General features: G+C 37.5%; 1 protein-coding gene across 1 annotated transcript in view; it reads right to left on the bottom strand.

Moving 5' to 3' along the window:
- Positions 1–970: 970 nt before the first annotated feature.
- LOC112509738 (CSC1-like protein RXW8) overlaps positions 971–21,631 on the bottom strand; it is a 34,254-nt gene continuing 13,593 nt past the window's right edge. The window contains exons 7-13 of the mRNA XM_025114853.1: positions 17,893–18,075; positions 16,154–16,452; positions 13,840–14,119; positions 2,949–3,224; positions 1,824–2,057; positions 1,567–1,757; positions 971–1,293 (exon numbers count right to left, since the gene is read on the bottom strand). Coding sequence (XP_024970621.1) covers positions 1,251–1,293; positions 1,567–1,757; positions 1,824–2,057; positions 2,949–3,224; positions 13,840–14,119; positions 16,154–16,452; positions 17,893–18,075 — 1,506 coding nt within the window. The 3' untranslated portion in view covers positions 971–1,250. The remainder of the gene's footprint in view (positions 1,294–1,566; positions 1,758–1,823; positions 2,058–2,948; positions 3,225–13,839; positions 14,120–16,153; positions 16,453–17,892; positions 18,076–21,631) is intronic.

The following is a 21,631-nucleotide window of genomic DNA, read 5'->3' as shown; positions in this document are numbered from 1 at the left end:
TTTTGAATACAAAAAATCTAAAATATAATTAAGATAATCATTGAGTTCTAACARAATCATTATWTYTATAAAATTTTATCGTTAAGCCAAAAATAAATTACTTCACTAAATCGTAAAAACATTATCTTTCTCAAAACCATATTAATCGTATTATATCAATAGAGACAAAAAATAAAATAAAACATTAAAATGAAGATATATTTCGTTGCATTGTGTAAGTACTTTTCTAGTTATATTATAAAACATTTGATAAAAAAAAAACTCTTAAAATTCATTTTTCATATACACAAAGTACTGCTTATTGATACATATTACTTAGAATTCAATATTATAAGTAAATTGTACGTCTATACAACTTTATTAAAACTTTATTTTTTAACTATAATTAAATACAAGATAAACATCTTATTTTAAATATAAAATAGAACTTGGATAATCATTGAGTTTTAACATAGTACTTAATTATTATCTTTACAAAAAATTACATATTTAAACCAAAAATAAATTAGTTTGTTATTAAACTTGAACTAAATTATAATAATAAAAAATTAATTAAAAAAATTACACAAAAAACGAGAAGTTTTAAATAATTAATTTGATACTAACATCAAAACATATATTTTTTTCCAAAATTTTACAATAATTTCAAATTTATATAATTTATTAAAAATAAAAACATTATCGCTTTTCAAAACCATATAAAACCGTATTATATCAATAGAAAGAAGGACATCAAAATTAAGATATATCTTGTAAAATTGTATGAGTACCCTTTTAGTCTCCATTAAAGCAGGGAAGGAATGTAATCCCACCTCATCGAGTATACATTTTTCAAACTTAGAGAATTTTAAACGTTGTGTTTATAAAATATAATCAAAAACCAACCACACAATATGACCCTTTATAATCAATTTGGTAGAATGTGAGCACACAAGTAACAATGAGCTTGAATATGAATCTGTGATAACCAAATATGCTATATTTATATACAACTTGATAAGTCACTTCTCTGTTTTATTCCCATTACACATGCAAAACTTTCCATTCTATTCTATTATATGTATGTGTTCCATTTATATAGCTAGGGATTGTAGATTACATTCAAAAGTTCCAGGAGCACCATCTTCTGTACAAGGCTTTCCCAGAATCTTTCTTTTTCTCTTGCTTTCTCATCTCCAGAAATGGTGATAAAACCAATCCCCCATTAATATATGAACAACTTCCATAAATCTAAAACAGTGGCTCCAAAATCAGAGTTTTGAGCCAGAGATTGTTGTGGTTGCTGGATCTCGACTGAATTGAAGACAATGTTATTTGATGGCACTTTAATAAACTAGGGGCAGTTTCAAATGAGAACTTTAAATACTTTGAGAACCTCATAACCAATTATTCATGATGAATGAAATGCATGGTATTTATTATGAATAATAGTCACCGATATTTTATAGAGTTTTTCATCTTAATAACTCATAAAATAGTTGGTTCTCATGTTCTCAAAAAATTTACGATTCTTATTTGAACTTGTCCCTAATAAACTACTAGTAAACATAAGCAAGCGATTCAAACCTGGTCTCGTGTTCTTTAGGTTTTGTGACCACCACGGGATTCTCGCCACATTTTTTGTAATCTGCTGAAAGTAGATCACTGGGATGATTACCAGAATATGGTCCGAACTGATAATAGGATGCCAGTAAACGTGGCAGAATCTCTTCAATCTTCCCAGAATGCTCATCATGTCGGTCCATCTCAATAAGATCCTATAGAAAAATCATATATCAAGAACAAGAGAGAGAGAGAGAGAGAGGAAAGTTTTGTGCCTATACCTGAGCAGCATTGTTCTTAAAAAGCGGTAAAAACTTATGGCGGCAAAACACGTTGAAAAGGCTAGTGAAGATGATCAGTACGAATGTGAAGGTTGATGCAGTCCCAAAATCTTTCATTCCAAAAATTATTGCAGCTACTCCTTGCATAACTATTAATGAAAAGATCATGGCATTATGTGCAACAGGCCAATAAAGTCCATTCGTATTGTATCTGGTAATATAAACGTTCAGGATCTGCAAGCATTAAATACATCAGCTTCTTGATCGTTCAAGGAGATTATGCGACACAGACAATAAGATATAACCAGAAAACAAAGCTTGGTCAGATGGTAGAGGCAAATTAAACCATGTTCCCATTTGATACTTTTCTACATTTTCTCAAAGATCCATCAACAATATTACCAAATATTCTCTAGGTCTTACTTGTTTGAGTTTATAGTCCCAAGGTGTACCTTTGTGTACTATATCCAGGTTTCATAATTATTATGTTCCATTTCAATCTTGCAAAATCTACTTTTCAACTCAAGTAGGATCATAGAGTGTAAAACAAGAAACTTGCTACATGAAGCCACTTCATGCACTGTGCTCTTGTCTGCAGATAACATAATACCTCTTCTTAGTCCTTAGATAACTCATATCTAAAAATACATTTACCATTTTTTTCTACCCTTCTTAACATAAAAAAAGAATCTGAAATCTATATTTTGTATTAGTCAGGTTTAATCTGAACTCTCAAATTCTAGGGTGTTCCACCATAAGGGCTACAGAGTTCTTTGATAACCCTGGGTTGTCTAAGCTAGATTGTACGCATCTTTACTAATCCCATGAGGCCCTAAAGTCACCAGTCAGGCATACCTCCAGGAGCCCTGAGGGGACTCAGACCTCTTCATATTTTTTTCTACATGTTACTTTCCACCCTTAATGTGTGTGCTCAATGTTTCAAGACATGGTAAATATATCCTATATTCCTACGTTGAAGTAGGAAAGTAACAAATTATGTCACCATAATCATAAACGCATGAAAAGGAAAATTGAACAAATACAACTTGCATGGATAGAAAAATATAATAAACACATTGTATAGAAGAATGATGAGATAGATATGAACTTGGAAATGGAATGAACCTGATTTCGGTATACAAAATACGCGAAGAAGTAGTAGACAAGCAGGAAAGGTAATATCAAGGGTGCCAAAGTGCTGAATGTGAACCCAAGGAGTGCAAATAGAAGGGTCCTTGGAACTTCAGTGTGGTACGGGAAAGTGTACAGGTCACCAAAGCCCTCTTTCCTCATCAAAACAAATTGAAAGATCCAGTTAACTATAAGGACATACGGTTGCATCAACTCCCATGCCAGGCTTGCCCAACCTGTTGTCATAACGTACGTCATGAAGAAGGACGCCTGCAAAAATATTTGACATAATGATCTTGTTAAGAGATTATAATCTGTTAGTTAACTAGACACAGCAATTGTCAACTTCATTATGTTGAAAATGTGAACGAGATTCTTCTTTGTTATGGATTGACCATACAGATTCATAGGCAAAATTAGTCATAGCAATCGTCTTTTGATGTCAAATAGCTATAGACATTGTAAAGGATATCTTTAGAGAGCCTTTATGTATTATTGAAATCAATAACAGCTATATTCTCTTGCTGCAATTTACAAACATTTATACAACGCTTGGGGAAATTTTATTCCTATATTTTGTTTCCTTTTCTTGTTAATTCCTTAACAATTATGAAGAATTTTGGAGATTGTGTATTCTCTTCTCATATGGAGTATACAACTTGTTTTATTGTTTAGCAATCCTAAAAAGTACCTAAGACTGACTGAAAAAGAAGATATCTAAAGTACTTGGTTAAAAACAACTTGCCAAGAAATCTAAACTAATATATTTCTTATCACAAATAATGATCCATAAATTTTGGCAACTTTTAATACTCATGTTGTATATGCCCAACTTGCTGCATACTTTCTCCAAATTTTGTCCTTGCAGAGGTTTAGTTAGAATATCAGCTAGTGCCTAGTTATTCTTGTGTTGGAGTGAAAAGTACTTTTAACTTCTGAATTCTCAATCTTTACTGCAATGAAATGTCGATCAATCTCCAGAAGCTTGGTTCGGTTATGATGAACCAGATCTTTTTCCATGCTAATGGTTGCTTCATTGTTGCGCTTCAATTTAACAGCTTTATCAAATTTCAGTCCTAGTTTAGTCATTACTCACTAACCCATATCCCTTCACATATTGTTGTAGCTAACACTCTTAGCTCGGATTCAGTGCTACTTATAGATGCAACTAATTGCATCTTGCTTTGCCAAGTTACAAGGATTCCTCATGCAAGGGAACAATACCATGTTGTTGATCGACTATCTTTTTGACTTCATCCCCAGTTTGCGTCCGAGTATAAGGTTATATCCTGACATTCATCTCTTGAACAATAATCCCTTTCCATGAGTCATTTTAAGTATCTCAGCATCTGATAAATTGCATCCGTATGCTCCTTCATAGGGTTGTTCATGAAATGACTAACCACACTTACTGCGAAACCTATTTCGGGTCTAGTATGGTAGAGATAAACGAGTCCCCCATATAAGGCGTTGATATCAGCCTCTATCTGTCGGAGTTCCATCTTCTTTACTTCCTCACTTTTTCTTTGATTCCATAGGAATACTAGCTGGTTTATACCCTAGCATGCTGGTCTCCATATGTAGATCTAGAGTATATTTGCGCCAGGAGACAAATATTCGTTTCATTGATCTCACCACCTCCATACCGAGAAAATAAAGTAGAGGACTTCAATCTTTTACTTCAAAATCCTCTGCTAAGCCCCCTCTTTATCCCAAACAATTCTTCTTCGTAATCTCTCGTCAAGATGATAGCACCAATATACACCGTTAGGATAGCTAGATTGTTTTCAGTTGACGTTTCACAAACAGCGTGTTATCGACTTGGCATTAGACAAATCCTCTTCCTTTTACAGAACTAGAGAATCTACATGGTTCACTTGCAAACCTGAGGGGATCTCCATGTATACCTCTTCCTTCAAAGTTCCATAATGCGTTTTTTATGTCGATTTGATGAAGTTGCCTATCCAAATTTGCAGCAAGAGAAAGAAGTATCCAAATAGTATTAAGTATAGCGACAGGGGAAAAGGTCTCTTGATAATGGACACCATATGACTAAGTAAATACCCTGGCTGCAAGACGAGCCTTAAAGCGCTCTATACTCCCATCCGGCTTATGTTTCACAGCGAACACCCATTTGCAACTCACTACCCTTTTGCTGGTGAATATCCTCAATGACCCAAGTATTATTGTTTTCCAAGGCCATGAATTCGTTCTTCTTGAACTGCTAGTTTCCATTATCAAATGGGTTTCCATCTTCTTCAACCATCAAGACAAATATATATGCCAAGTAGCTTGTGTATATTTTCTACACAAACACTAAATCTAGATCTGAAGCTATGATACAAACTGTAAGGTTGGATATGCCAGATATGCAAATACATAAGTGAATTCTATGGTCCCAAAGTTAGTAGAAATCCAAATGCACAAACAACCCAACTCAAATGAAGAGATACTAACCACAATGTAAATATCAGCAAGATATGCAAGATCTAAGCTTACAAACAAGTTCACAACCAAATGACACAAGGATCTGTGTGATAGTGTACATCCACCGAAGAGAGAGAGAGAGAGCAAAATTTTATTACCACCAAGGAGATTACAACATGCTTATACAAGATCCTTAGATCCAAGATCAACTAACCAACAAGATCTTCAAGAACACATTCATAAAATCACATATACTATAAAAGCAAAGTTTCTAGAGAGAGTAGAAAAGGTGTAGTGTGTTGAGGAAGTAAGCAAAGTGGATAAATGACAAAATGAAGCAAAACGCAAAGAAAGAGAGTAGGTAATGTCATGGGTTGAGCACCCATGCTATTGTCGATTAAAGGACACGGGATATCTCGCTCGGCTACTGAAGTCACATGGAGACTCCACGAGTTGTGCAGGAAGAGGCACGAATGAAGACGTGGGATTTGGACAGAGTCGCACAATTTGGGGTGTGGCCTAAGCCGCAACTCTAGTTGTCCGGCCCAAAATTCTTTGATTTTATGATGTTCTCTTTGTGTAGCATCCATATAAGTGATATAATTAAATCACAACATCAACAACCTTCCCTTGATTTGAATTTGTCTCTCCTCCGATATGCTAGTTTCATCGAACATTAGGCTTGATTCAAAATCTTGTATTGTCATAGGATGTGTCCTACTCTCAGGCTCTTGAGGCTCTTTAGCTGCTAACTGAGGTTTGGATCGTGATTGATTTAAAGGAAGCTCGTGTCGCTTTAGCGGAAGGAGATTTGGTGACTGATTAATGAACTCAGACTCAGAAGACATCCCGGATGTTTTGGTGATGACTAAAGAATGTCACATCCAATGTTTCTAATACCTTCCTTGTGATTAGATTAAAATACTTGTAGCCGTTTTATTGGGAGTGTGACTAATGAAGATACATTTGGTGGATTTTGGATCAAAGTTTTTCTATCTTGAGAATAGACATGGACGAATGCAAAGCACTCAGATATTATATGAAGGGTAGATTAGAAGACAAAATGAGCACGAGGAAATATATCAACGAGAATTTGACATAGGGTTTTGAATTTTAAGATTCGGGATGGTAGTTTGTTGATAAGGTAAGTAGACGTAAACATGGTTCTCTCTATAAATATTTTGGAACATTTGTGGAGAATATTAGTGATTGAGCAACTTCTAGCAAATGAAAGATTTTTGTTGTTTTGCCATTTTGTTGTGGTAGGTTAACACATGAACTTCTTTGAATGTTTCCTTGCTAGACATATATTCCACAAAAGTGGATGAAAATGTTCTCATGCATTGTCGTATTTCAACATTCTAACCTTAGTGTTGAACTATGTTTGAGTTGAATGATTGGATTATTCTCTCGACCTCTGATTTTTCTCTCACAAGAACCACCAAGTGTGCTTCAGGTATGATCATCCACAAACGACACGAACCAATGCGCTCCATTAACATTTTTATTTCTTGATGGTCCCCAAATATCATGGTGAACTAGGGAAAATGTTTGAATGAACTATGAGGTATACTAGGATAAATGGAGCATGTATGTTTTGCAAATTGATAGATTTCACTCAAAAAAGAGTTTGAGCGTTTATTAGTGATTAATAAGGAAACAACTTTTCAAGATACCTGAAACTCGGATGACCTAATCGATAGTGCCAACTCATAACATCACTATCTTTATTGATACTAGACCAATGAATGAATTAACTCTTGTTATTGAGAGATGATTGATTTTTGGATATACTTTTACTAGCAACCAAAGCACTCTCAGGTTGTTATATTTTGAGGACAGAGTCCGAACACATCTCAGCACTACCAATCTTCTTCCTTGAGCACAATTCTAGAAAAACACACATTTGGAAGAAAGTTAGCAAGACAATTACTATCCCGAGTCTGTCAGATGGTAATTCTGACTTGGTCTTGAGTTGACCAAGTTGGTTGGAGAATAATGGGTAGTGGGTTACCTATAGCCTAGGAGTACGTGGGTTACTGTTTAGTTTTTTTCAGCTTTAAATAGTAGTAGTTTTTCCTTGTAATCACGCAGAAAGTTTTCCTTTAGTTGAGTAATAAAATTTAGAAAATCGCCCCAACATTGAGTCTTTTTTTTTACCTTGTGTATTTGGAGTGTGGTGCTGTTCATGTGCAGGTCTTCTTCCAACACTTGGTATCAGAGCGTAGGTTCATGCCCAAATATCTCAGACTAGAAGACATGTCGATCGTAACACAGCAGGGAAAGGAAAGCGGAGGAGTACCGTTTCAGTGCCCGATGTTGACATCGACGAACTACACCACTTGGGCGATAAAGATGGAAGCCATCATGGATGCCCAGGGGATATGGGAATCCATCGAACCACAGGCCGGAGTGGTCGTGGATGAGAAGAAGAACAAGTCGGCTCGAGCCTTCATCTTCCAAGCGGTACCGGAAGATATTCTGTTGCAAGTAGCAAAGAAGAAGACAGCAAAGGAGGTCTGGGAATCCTTGAAATTGAGGTATTTGGGTGCTGATCGTGTACAGAAGGCGAGACTACACACTCTCAAAAGCGATTTCGAGTCCCTACGGATGAGAGACGGGGAGTCCATAGACGAATTCGCAGGAAAATTGAGCGGAATGATCTCAAAGTATAGTAGCCTTGGTGCAACCCTCGAAGATAGCGTATTGATGAGAAAATTACTCGACTCAGTCCCAGAAAAATATCTGCAGTTGGTGGCATCGATCGAGCAGTACTCAGATGTGGATGCCATGCCATTTGAAGAAGCGATTGGTAGGCTTAAAGCCTATGAGGACCGACTAAGGTTTCGTAGCAGTAATACGAGTGGGGAAACAAGTTTGTTACTAACCCGAACGGAAGGCCAATCCAGTCATAGGTTTTCACGGGGAGGTTTTTCAACAGGTGGTAGAGGACGTGGCTTGTCACACCATGGCAGTGGTGGTCGATTTGGTGGTCGAGGCAGAGGACGTATACGTGGCAAAGGTGGTCATGGCGGTCCCACGGCAACTCGTGACTCGAATGACAATCGTCTTAGAGGAAAAGACAAGAGTCACATAAGGTGTTTCAATTGTAACGAGTATGGTCATTTTGCATCCGAGTGTAAGGCCCCAAAGGAGAGACGAGATAAAGCCAACTTAACCCAAACACAAGATGAAGAACCAACATTGCTTCTGAGTGTTTATGGCGAGAAGGCAGACAACATGGTGTTGCTGAATGAAGACAAAGTGTTTCCACCACTGAATGGCAACGACAAAAATACTTGGTACCTAGACAATGGTGCAAGTAATCACATGACTGGTGTACGAAGCTTCTTCGCTGAACTTGATGAGAACGTAACTGGACAAGTACGGTTTGGTGACGGTTCTAAAGTTAAAATTGCAGGGAAAGGGTCGATCTTGCTGGAGTGCAAAAACGGTGAACAACTTCTTATTTCTGACGTGTATTTCATTCCAGCATTACATAGCAACATATTGAGTCTGGGACAGATGACCGAAATTGGGTACAAAGTTGAAATGTTGCAAGAGTACTTGAGAGTACATGATGACGGTGGTCGGTTAATTATGAAGGTACAACGGTCTAAGAACCGTTTGTACAAAATAGTCCTTCATACAACTTGGCCCGTGTGTCTTTTGGCAAGTCTCGATGATGAAGCTTGGTTGTGGCACGCGAGATTGGGTCACATAAACTTTCAGGTCATAGAATCGATGGTGCAGAGAGATCTAGTACGAGTACCAAAAATAAAACATCCCACACAAGTCTGCGAGGGGTGTATGGTTGCGAAGCAAACCCGACAATCTTTTCCAAAAGAAGCACAGTGGCATGCAAGTAAGCCTCTTGAACTGGTACACGTTGATTTATGTGGTCCAATCTCCCCATCAACCATGGCAGGTAATCGGTATTTTATGTTGATTGTTGATGACTACAGCCGATATATGTGGGTTTTCATTATCAAGTCGAAAGATGAAGCCTTCGCATTTTTCAAAAGGTTCAAAGCGCAGGTTAAGAATGAAAGTTCATTAAAGTTGAAAGCTTTACGGACCGATCGAGGGGGGGAGTTCACCTCTCAACAGTTTGCTGATTTTTGTAAACAAGAAGGGATCAACAGACAACTGACGACTCCGTACTCTCCACAACAAAACAGTGTGGTGGAACGTCGCAATCGAACCATTCTCGAAGCCACGATATCATTGTTGAAAACAATGAATGTACCAGATACATTGTGGGGAGAGGCAGTTCGACATGCAGTTTATATCTTAAATCGAACTCCAACTAAGGGGGTGAAGGATATGACTCCGTACGAAGCTTGGAAGGGAAGGAAACCCACACTTCAACACCTGAAGGTGTTCGGGTGTGTCGGACACGTAAAGAAACTGGCAAATTAGTCCACGAAACTCAGCAGTCGTAGCACAATAATGGTGTATCTGGGTGTCGAACCAGGGAGTAAAGCTTATCGCATGATTAATCCTAGAGAGAACAAAGTGGTGGTGACTCGGGATATCGTTTTCGTAGAAAGGTCAAATGGAATTGGGTTGTGGCTCAAGACTGTGAGTCCACAATGGAACCAGAATGGATAAAGGTACCAATTGATCATGGGTTAGAGGAAGAAACAGGAGATCAAATTTCGATTGACGAGGAAGATGGAATTCCTACTTCTCAATTGGATGCACATGATCCACCAACGCCAACGACGTCGTTGTCAAGCTCCACAGCAACCGGTAGTATCACAGCTGGTCCATCGAATTCATCTCCACACTCACGGGGTACATCGATCACATCTTTTGGTGATAGACAAAATGTGAGTCCTTCAGCGTATGATCATACACCTGTTCGAGGTTTTCGATCGTTATCTGACGTTTATGCTAGAGCTCAACCGGTAGAAGTCGAGCAAGATGAGTTGATGCTTGCGGAGATGAACCTACAACATACTCAGAAGCAGCGTGCGATCGAGATTGGCAAGATGCAATGAAGAAAGAACTTGAATCGATCGAGAAGAATCATACATGGAGTCTGACTACTCTACCTCATGGTCACAGGCCTATTGGATTGAAATGGGTATACAAATTAAAGAAAGATGCAGCTGGTAATGTAACGAAATACAAAGCCCGGTTGGTCGCTAAGGGATACGTGCAGCGAAAGGGGGTAGATTTCGATGAAGTTTTCGCACAGGTGGAACGTTTGGAGACCATTCGAATGTTGTTTGCCCTTGCAGCAGTGAATGGATGGAAGATCCACCACCTCGATGTAAAGTCAGCCTTCTTAAACGGCGATTTACAAGAGGAGGTGTATGTTTCACAGCCTGTTGGGTTTGCCATTGCAGGAAAAGAGCACATGGTGTATCGGTTAAACAAAGCCCTTTACGGGTTACGACAGGCACCAAGGGCGTGGAACGTTCGGCTTGACAAAACACTTAAGRAGTTGGGTTTTCAAAGGTGCCCTCAAGAACAGGCAGTGTACAAGCTTCAAAGGGGAAAGATGATGCTGATAGTCGGCGTTTATGTTGATGACTTAATTGTGACAGGTACAAGTAAGGAGCAGGTGGAAGTTTTTAAGAAACAAATGCAGAAGGTATTTGATATGAGTGACTTGGGGAAGCTGTCCTACTACCTTGGGATCGAAGTTCAACAAGATAGAAACAACATCAAGATCAGTCAAACTGGGTACGCAAGAAAGATACTACAAACAGCTGGAATGGCTGATTGCAACCCCTCGAAGTGTCCTATGGAACCAAAGATCAGCTTGACAAAGGACGAGAAAGGGGTGCCAGTAAACGCCACGGAATATCGACGACTCATTGGAAGCCTACGATACTTGATACATACGAGGCCAGACCTTGGTTACCCAGTTGGAGTAGTGAGCAGATACATGGAAACACCAAGAGAGAGTCATCTCAAAGCGGTAAAACAGATCTTGAGATATATCAAGGGGACGGTTAATGATGGTCTGGTATATCGACAAGGAGGAAATGGGAAGCTGGTTGGCTATAGCGACAGCAGCCATGGTATGGACCGAGATGATGGGAAAGGCACAACCGGAATGGCATTTTACTTCTCAGGTAATTTAATCACGTGGTGTTCACAAAAACAACGTACAGTGGCGTTGTCTTCCTGTGAATCAGAGTTTATGGCTGCAACATCGGCAGCATGTCAAGCATTGTGGTTGAGAGGTCTGTTGCAAGATCTGACCAGCTGTGAAGTAAAAAGGGTCAAGTTATATGTGGATAACAAATCTGCAATCGAGCTCATGAAAAATCCAGTGTTTCACGGGAGAAGCAAACACATCGACACCCGTTACCATTTCATCCGTGAATGTGTAGAAAAGAGATTGATTTGTGTAGAGCACATAAGTGGAGAAGAACAGAGGGCTGATATCTTGACCAAAGCATTGCCACGAGTGAAGTTTACAGAGATGAAACATCTTCTGGGAGTCGAGAAGCTTGAAGGTACAAATCAGAATTAAGGGGAGAAGTGTCAGATGGTAATTCTGACTTGGTCTTGAGTTGACCAAGTTTGGTGGAGAATAATGGGTAGTGGGTTACCTATAGCCTAGGAGTACGTGGGTTACTGTTTAGTTTTTTTTCAGCTTTAAATAGTAGTAGTTTTTCCTTGTAATCAAGCAGAAAGTTTTCCTTTAGTTGAGTAATAAAATTTAGAAAATCGCCCCAACATTGAGTCTTTTTTTACCTTGCGTATTTGGACTGTGGTGCTGTTCATGTGCAGGTCTGGTTCCAAAAGAGTCAACTTACCAATAGAAATTAGATTGCAGTCAGTTTAGGGATATGAGAATAAATTAGACTTATATCTAATTGAGTTGAACTATCCTTATCCCACAACTTTGGACAAGGATCCATCCACAATTCGAACAGTTAAGTTCGTGAAGTGAAGCTCGTAATTGCAAAACAATGACTCGTTTGCAGGCATATGATCTGAACCTCCAGAGTCAATAATCCAATAGTTTAAGAGCTCTGATTTACTTGAAAAGCCGATAGAATCTTACATGCTCCTTTTTGCATATTGCTAGAGGAGATCGAAACAATAGTTTGGGAAAATGAATGGTTTAGAAGCTGTTTGAGCTCTTTGAGTTGTTCCTTGGTAAAAGGGCTTGCTTTCGGTGTATTTAGTTGATCCATACTATGTTGGCTGAATTTGCAAGACTATCCTTACCATTGCTTCATCTGAGCAGCTTCCAGTCTCTTGGTTTGCCATGTATTTTCCAACAAGTTTCCTTGGTATGGTCTCAACCAATGATCACACCAAGGTTTCAATTTTCTATGATAACGAGTATCTTATTGGCACGTAAATCACGAACCATGAAAATTGAGAGCGGAGCCATCAAGCATTCTTGGAGAGGGGTTCTTCTTTTACTCTCTTCACAACAAACTTCAGCAAAGGCTTTGATCCAATCACTCTTCGACTTACATCATCTAAGCATTTATTCAAGCCCAATAAGATCATGAGGTTCCTCTTCTGTTCTACTATCTTGTAATACAAAATATTATTGTCGGCCATTGCCAACCGTTATTCTGAAACATGCCGGTCTGTTGTCAATACCGAGCTAGTGCAGTGTAGTATTGTGTTACCGATAAATCTCCTTGTCGTAAGTCGTGAAGAACTGACTCAATAGCGAATAATTCTGAGGTGTTTTCCAAACTAGAATACGTCTCTTTCACTCCTACCCAGATTTCATGTGCAATCTCGTAAAGGAGAAAGCTCTCCTTAAAATTGGTGTTCATTGAATTGATAAGCAATGACCTTATTTGAAGATTTTCTGCCTACAATTTTCTATAATAGGAATCATCCTTCTGGGTACCAAAATCCATGATGATTCTTCCTCGCCTCTTGCCACAAATAAACATCCACACAGTTTGTGGCCATTGAAGAAAATTTTGCCCACTCGGTTGGTGACAGGTAATAAGAGAGGTTCCAAAGTTTCCAGAACTTGAAATAGTAGTAGTTTGGCTAGAATTTCCTTGAGATGGAGTATAAGTTTAGCAATCCTAACAAGAATCAAAGACAAAGAAGATATCTATACTAATTAGATCAACTAGACCTTATCAAGAAATCTATACTAATCTACTTGTTATCACAAATAATGATCCGTTAAACAAAGACATTAGGAAGCCAAAACAGATAGAGAATATGCAAAAGGATATTGACTATAACGAAGTTCAGAAACAAACTTGTATTTATCCCAACACTATTTCCTTTTGTGTCATACAGCCTTTTTTACAAAACAGATGTTGCAAGTTAAAGGAAATGATAAATGCATAGACGACAGTCATACATCTTATATCCTGTGTTGAATTTGAATGCTCATTTACTTGACAATTAACCAGGAAAAATATCATTTTACTCAAAAGGCAAATTGATCACTGAAGAAGCAGTAATTATAGGGAGAAAGGAGATTGGAAAGAAATTTTACCTGGCCAGGAATCAAATTGCCAAGTAAAGTAGCCATGTCTTTTAGACCAGTAACAGTAAATCTAGTTATACGATCCCACCAAGTACCCGTGAAAAGGTTGTAGAAGAAAACATTCCAAAAGAAGAAAATTATAGATTTGTTACAAGCACTCTTTTTCCTCGAACTACGAGAAATTGCTCCTTCAAGTGTAGCAAACATTAGCATTACTGGTGGAACGATTAGAGCAAAACATGTCAGCACCAAACTTGGCAGATACCCCTGAACAATGTTTGCATAACTCCTGCAATGTTCAATAAAAATAAGTTTACTAGGTATTTACTAGTTACATACCCGAAGCTTTTTGTATGATTGATTATTTTTATAGATCTAGTACACCTTAAAAAACAAATACTGTACATATGTAAATGCGAATTTTTTCACTTCAGAGCTCAATAGAAAAGGAGAATATGCTAACTGAATTTTTCATCTTTTCCCACATTGATGCAGAAAGGGACCCCGTAAACATGGAACTTTTGTGGTTAGAAGAAGCAGCTTTAGGATTAAGTTATGATGACACAACAATGCAATTGTTAAGTGCTGTCTTAATTAACAAGGTGTTTGTAAAATGAAGTGGTTCCTTGACGGACTAGCATTATCTTTTGAAGGAACGACCATCACTTTAAACATAAGATACCAAATGCATAGCCTTGAAGCAACTAGGCATTTCTGTTACATAACTGTGAAAAGGATTCCGTCAAAGAATCTGGAAATTTAATTACATCGCTATGACTAAAGACAACAACAAAATTATCTTTTCTATCCCAAACTTGGGCAGGATAAAAAAACCAAATGGTGTGTTCCCCTGAACCAGTGTCTAATCCGAACCTTGTGACGTATGACCACACTTCCATCTCAATATTCGCATTTTTATTACATCGTTTCAACCACCTTGCTCTTATACAATACTCCTAACATCCCACAACTTATGCATCTTTCAGTAAAACTAATACTATATAACAAATGATATCCTTCTAAACTTCTTTTCTATACGGTGACAGCATCGTCCATTACCTTATCAAACACCATAAGAAGTTGTACTTACCAATTTTCTTTAGACCTAATCTAAAACCATTAGACGCCCAAAGTGTTGGTTGCAAGCTCCAACATTGCATAAACCACCAGTGGAACAACTTTAAGGCAATTTAGTCCTACTTGTAGTAAAATCACATATTTCCTAAAGAGAACTGCAAAATCCTTTCTGGAACCAATGCATAATACAACTAAGAAATATCTGCATAAGTAGAAAATTTCTAATTAAACTGTGAGATCTACTTATCTCGTTAAAATCTAGAAGGGATTGATGACAATTCTTGGACAATTTTACACATGATTAAATAAAAAATCAACAAAATCACACTTTACGTATCTTTCGAACATGGAAAGATAACTTGGGAACATCAATCTTATCTGAATGCAAATGAATATGATTCTTTTACTTTATTTCATATTATTCTTTTGGGGGAGGGGAGTAACTTATTCCTGATAAGTATAGCTTCTCGTCCTGTATCGCTGGGAAAAACTTCGAATGTATTTACTTCATTACTTGATAAACTATAACTTTTTACTCAACTTGACGCAATTATCACCTTGATGAGATGCATCAGCGTAAGCTATAACACAAATGATTTTGGACATGGGTGATATTATAATTAAACTTTTTTTCTTTCCAAAAGATGAAAAGTACTGGTGTGTAATGAATAAGAAAAGAATCATCAAAATTACAGCCTTTTACCAGGTACCTAAACACTTATTGCCACTTACTCAGAGATGATGCCCTTACCAACAATTTTACCGTGTCATTTTGCTAACCGAGAATCTTGCCCGGTAAGTGGTGGTGGTCACTCTTACCCGGTTAGCACTTACCGCCTAAAAGACACTAATACTATGCTATTTGTATGACCGAGAATCTTATCCTGTAATGTAAGTGAGGGTGGGGACTCTTACTCGGTTAGCACTTATCCAATTTGTGTCACTTACTGAGGTTTAATGCACTAATATCGGTGGACAATCTACAAATTGCAATCAGGTAGACTCTTTATGTCATGTGCAACTTAGTAAAAGTGAAAAAAGAAATTGATTGAAAAGAAGAAGATAGAATTTCAGAATGAAGAAACAAAGGTACTTATTAGTGAAGAGGTTATTTAATCTAGTTCACTTTTTGTTCATTAAAAGTTTGGGATTTGTTTGCTAGATAAAGAAATTGTAATGCTGATAACAATGTGTATCATCACAATTGTTTCTTTAATCAATATCAGTTTACAGGAAGTTTACTTACTTCTGTGATATCCCTCTTAGGAATGGAAACGTGGACTCCAGCTGAGCGATATTGACGAGACCTTGAACTAATGTTGTAGGCAACAGAAACCACAAGCTGAAGATAATAGAGCCAATAAACACCAATGTTTTACGTATCCAAAGCAATCTATAAGGTACACAAAGGTTTTCCCAGTAAACATCATGTGGCTCTGGAGCAAACTCTATCACCCACAACATCGGGTCTAATACTTGGATGGTACGTGAAGCCACCATAGCAGCATATCGGGTCCTGAAAAAGACGAATGCAGCTGCACACTCCTGCATCAAAACAAGAAATATTTGAAGTGATGACTGGACTTGCCTATAGAAGCATACTTCAAATGCAAGAGAACATAACATGTATACCACTGATAGCAAGATATCAGATGAACCAAATTACATATTTCTCTGCAAAAGGAAAAACAAATTTCTACAAAAAATAAACTTACCACAAAAATAAACAAGGGGAAGGAAACAAAAAGTAATCCACCAAACAAAAAAGTATCAAAGGCAATTTGAATTCTATGATGCTCTTTGCGTTCATCTATGTCTAATGGTTAAATGTGGCTTCAGAACCCAGAGTATTGGTCTTTTGAACAGTTTGAAAATGGTCAAAAGAAAACTACAAACAGATCATAATAGATCTCAGATACTATAATATAAAGGGCTCACCACTTAGCAGTTCAGACCACACAGATTTCTGTGGAAATCTTTTAGCAGATGATTTTATTTATTTTTCTTTAAGACAGTCAAGAGAGGACTTTTAAGAAGTGATAAGCATAGATGAATTAGATTATGATTCATTTCACTTTATAACTAAATATTTCATACTCCCCATAAAGTTATGTCCACTTTCGATTTTGAAAACTCGCCCTTACTAGTATCTTCCTATACAAAATTGACATCCATGTTTTATATTTTCAGTTACGAAAATTGTTCTTCTGCTTAAAGATCAGCAGTTGACATTTTTTCAGGGCCAAGTCAATATCTTCTCCAATTATCACAAATAATAGAAGTGACAAAATTATTTTTCCTGGGGTCAAGGTCAATATTGTTTACATGGAAACAGCCTCTCTACCATTTGGCATAGAGAAAAGGTCGGCATACAACTTACCTCCAGATCCTATTTCCTGGTGGGATATGTTAGGTATGTTCAGTTCACCTTAATAAAGGTGATTAAAATTCTTGGAGATCACATAGGCAGAGCTAAATGGCCACTCAAGTTTTTAACTTAAAGATGGGAAACCTCCACAACTGCCAGATAGGAGCATTGGTAGTGACTTCTCTCTTCATATGGATCAAAATCTCTGAATTCTGCATCAACTCAAGTAACTAAACTTCTTCGTTATCTCACAGGCATGGCTAAATGGTCAGTCAATTACTTAAAAACATTGGAAAGGGAAGACTTTTACAGGTACCAAATAGTAGCACTGGCACAGACTTATTCCATATGGATCATGGAAAGTAGACCATTCAAAAACAAAAAACCATTTGCATGATGTCTCGCCTTTAATTACAGAAGAAGTTCAATAAATGTACCAATAACCCTCAACATTTCATGGACAGAAGAAGCATAATTTGCCAATAACCTAAAGTTCAATGTTTTCTTAAAGCAGCAACCCAAGTTTTTACTAGCAAGGACTAAAAGAAGACAGTAATCAGCAGAAATACAATTAAACATAACAAAGAGACGATCAATGTTCATGCATAACTTCTGACCTGCTCTTTTAGATCTGGTTCATTCTGTTGGTTAGGTTTCTTGACATCACTATCTGATTCACAAGTAAGCATTTTAAAGGAGTTTGAGTGCCCTGCACATTGGCCACACCCCACTGTAGTTGGTGCCAAATATTGATTTATAGGAGTGTCCTTGAGCACCTTATACATTTTCTCTGCATCCATCTGAAAAAACAAGGTCGGGTACAAAAGTTAAGCATGGTTTAGAAGGGAAGTCGAAAAATGTGACCAGATACATTATGCTTCATATCAACAACACACTTCCCTGCATCTATAAGCCTTTTTTCTAGAGTATACACTTTGCTTAAACATGGTAGAATCAATCAATAGACAATTGCAATGAACCAATATCCAACCAATAGCTACTTGAATCAACTTAAAAGTGGCCCAAAGCCTAGTTCTGCTTACAGATTATGACACCCTATATCCCAATGCTTCATATTTCTTTTTCTTATATTTTTTAAGCAAAATGTCCCATCACATTAATTTTTTTAGGGTGCAAAGCTTCAATTCTTAGTTGTATTACAAAAATAAGTAACATTGTAATCCATGCCAATTGTATTTCTCTGAATATATTACATACACAATGACATACGTTTATACAAGGTTTTTATAGAGAATCAAGTCTATAATTTCCTAATCAAGAGAAAAATTGATCATGTCCAGCTTGATCAGTCAATTCACTCCCACTCACTTCGTTTGTAAAATGTCTCCCAACTAATCTTTTTTGTAGCAGGATAGGAACATGTCATGTCGTAATGTACCTTTCTTCAATCTTGTCTCGAACAAAATGACAATTGATACCGATATGCATAGTTTTTGTTCGTGAAAAACAGGATTTGAAGCAATATGAAAGGTTGCCTCGTTATCACTCCAAAGCTTTGCCAGAAGGGCAAGCACATACCAATTTCCTTAAGTAGCTGATGTATCCATACTATCTCACAAACCGAGTCAGCCATTGCCCTATATTGATTCAGCTGTTGAGCGAGATGCCACATTCTGTTTGTTACTCCATCAAACCAATTACCGGCAACAAACACACATTATACTGAGGTGGATCTATTGCCATCCTTCGGCATCCACCATAATCTGCATCCAAAAAAGCTTCAAAATGAAGCATTCTACTTTAGAATGACTATGGGGTCCATCAAACAATCCTCGAGCCAGGGCACCTTTAAGTAGCGAAGAATTTGTTCTAATATGGCCCAATGTTTAGTTGTTAGAGTCGAGATAAAGCGACTGACAACACTAATTGCATAAGTGATGTTGAGTTGTGTTTCCATAAGCTAATTCAGCTTTCGAACAAGTCGCCTATACCTTTCTGGGTTAGGAAATGGTCCTGCATCATCTTTTCTTGGATGTACATTGGGAATTAGTAGGGTGCTACATGGTTTAGCTCCCATGATCTCTTTGAGATAAGAAAATCCCTTTTTTGTTCCCCATGATCTCTACTCCAAGGAAATACTTTAGTGGTCCCAAATCCTTTGTCTGGAATTGAGACCAAAGAAATGTCTTAAAGTTCTAATATGCCTCGATTGTTCGCTTGTCATAATCACAATATCATCACCGTAAACCACAAGTAAGATCACATCGTTTTTAGACCACTTGTAGAACACCGTACGATGAGACTTACGCTCGTGCATTGCATATTTTAAAACAATCTGATGCCAAACCATGCTCAATGACTCTCCTTCAACCCATAGAAGGGTTTATGGTGGCGACATACTTTCCCATACTCCCCCATATAGACCTTTTCCTAAAGAGAACCATGAAGAAGAACATTTCTGATATCAAGCTAATGTAAAGGCCAATCAGAGTTGGCTGCAAAGGAGATGAAAATGTCGAACAGAAGTTAGTTTAGCAACTAGAGAGAAAGGCCAGGGTAGTTAGCTCCATACTGTTGAGCATATCCCTTGGCAACAAGACAAGCTTTAAGGCGAGCCACAAATCCATCTCGCTGTTACTTAACTGTAAACACCCATTTACACCCGACTTTAGCAGGTAAATCTACCAATGTCCATGTATGATCAAGGGCATTTGTTTCCTCAACTATAGCAGCACGCCATCCAGAATGAGGGTGGCAAAGGATCGAGATATATCATAGGACAATGTCGCATCAGATACACTTGAACAACAGGTCCAGGCTCCAAAGGAGATGTGCACGGAGACTCTACAGAAAGCTCAAGAGTAGATGCAAGAGAAGGTATCGTATAGATCAACAAATGGTCATCCTCATCCTGGTAACTGGTGGTGAATACCAGGAAGAACGAAGTATTTTCATGAAAATTAATGTCTCGAGAAACAATATAATGATTGTGTAGGAAAGAAGCATTTCTACCCTTGTTAGAGACGATGATAGCCTAGGAAGACACACTTTAAAGATTCTGAATCAGGCTTGGTGATATGAGGTCTACTATTGTGGACGGAGCAAGTACTACCAAAGATCTTATGTTTAATGGGAAACACATTTTTTTCTAGAAAAGTATCGAGAATGGGACATCACCACCAAGAACTATCAAAGGCATATGATTTATTAGAAAATCAGCCCTTGAAACATCATCAGCCCGAAACTGTTTTGGAACGGCCATTTGAAACAGTAGTGATATAGCAACCTCAAAAAGGTGACAGCAACCCCATTATTATGCTAGGGGTGTCAATACAAGATGACTCATGAAGAATACCATGTTGAAGCATGTAAGATTAAAAGATGCACATAGATATACTTTGGACTTATAACTGCTCAAGGTCTAATTAAATATCAAACCGTGTGTTTGTTTCAACACAGAAAGAACAAAAATGTGTAAATACCTCAGATCAAGTTTTCATTAAATAAAGACAAGCAAGACAAGTGTACTCAGCAACAAAGGTGACAAATATTTAAAACCTGTTTTGGATGTAACAGACCCCATACATTGGAATGAACTAATTCGAAGGGGGACATAACTCGCATATTAACCCAAGGACTAAAATGAGAATGATAAAGTTTTACAAATTGACAAGAGTCGCACTCTACAGATGACAAATGAGAAAATTGGAGATGCACTTTCTTCAAGTTTCGGAGAGATGGATGACCTAATTGAATTTGCTCCTCGAATTGGAGATGAGGATGGCTTTTAGCATATGGAGGAGTTAGGTGCTTGAGGTTCAAATATAAAGAGGCCATCAGATTCTCATCCTTTACCCATAGCTTAAAAAGCAGCATCGGGCCTTGAAGCGTTTTCCCTCGACGAGGCAAGGCGTAAGTCTGGAGGCGGTCCAAGGTATTTTCCCTCGACGAGGTGAGGCGTAAGCCTCGAGGCGGTCCAAGGCATAATCCTAAGGCAGAAATAAAATAAAGTAAAAATATTTATATATATTAAGACATATCTAATATATGGGTTGGGTTCCGGTGAGAAGCGTAAGAAGAGATTTCTACCGTTGGATCAATCCTAATTTGAATCTCAACACTAGTGAGGTGCACCAAGATGCACCATATCAATTCCCTTCTAAGGCACAATTCATGGGTAGACATGGGATTAAAAGTGATACACGTTTTTGTTTAGATCTCTTCTTACGATTCTCACCATAACTTCCCTTCTCACATAATCTTTCGCCTCTAATATATAGTATTAGAATCTCAACACATATATAGTTGTAATTAATATTAGAAGATTTTATTGTTATCATTTATTAGAAATACATTACATATACAAACTAAGAAACCAAATAGGATAATGAACTA

Source organism: Cynara cardunculus (genome assembly GCF_001531365.2).
Source record: "Cynara cardunculus var. scolymus isolate 2C chromosome LG 3, CcrdV1, whole genome shotgun sequence".
Lineage (NCBI taxonomy): Eukaryota > Viridiplantae > Streptophyta > Magnoliopsida > Asterales > Asteraceae > Cynara > Cynara cardunculus.
The sequence above is the reverse complement of the archived record's forward strand: the minus strand, read 5'-3'. Positions and strand labels throughout refer to the sequence as shown.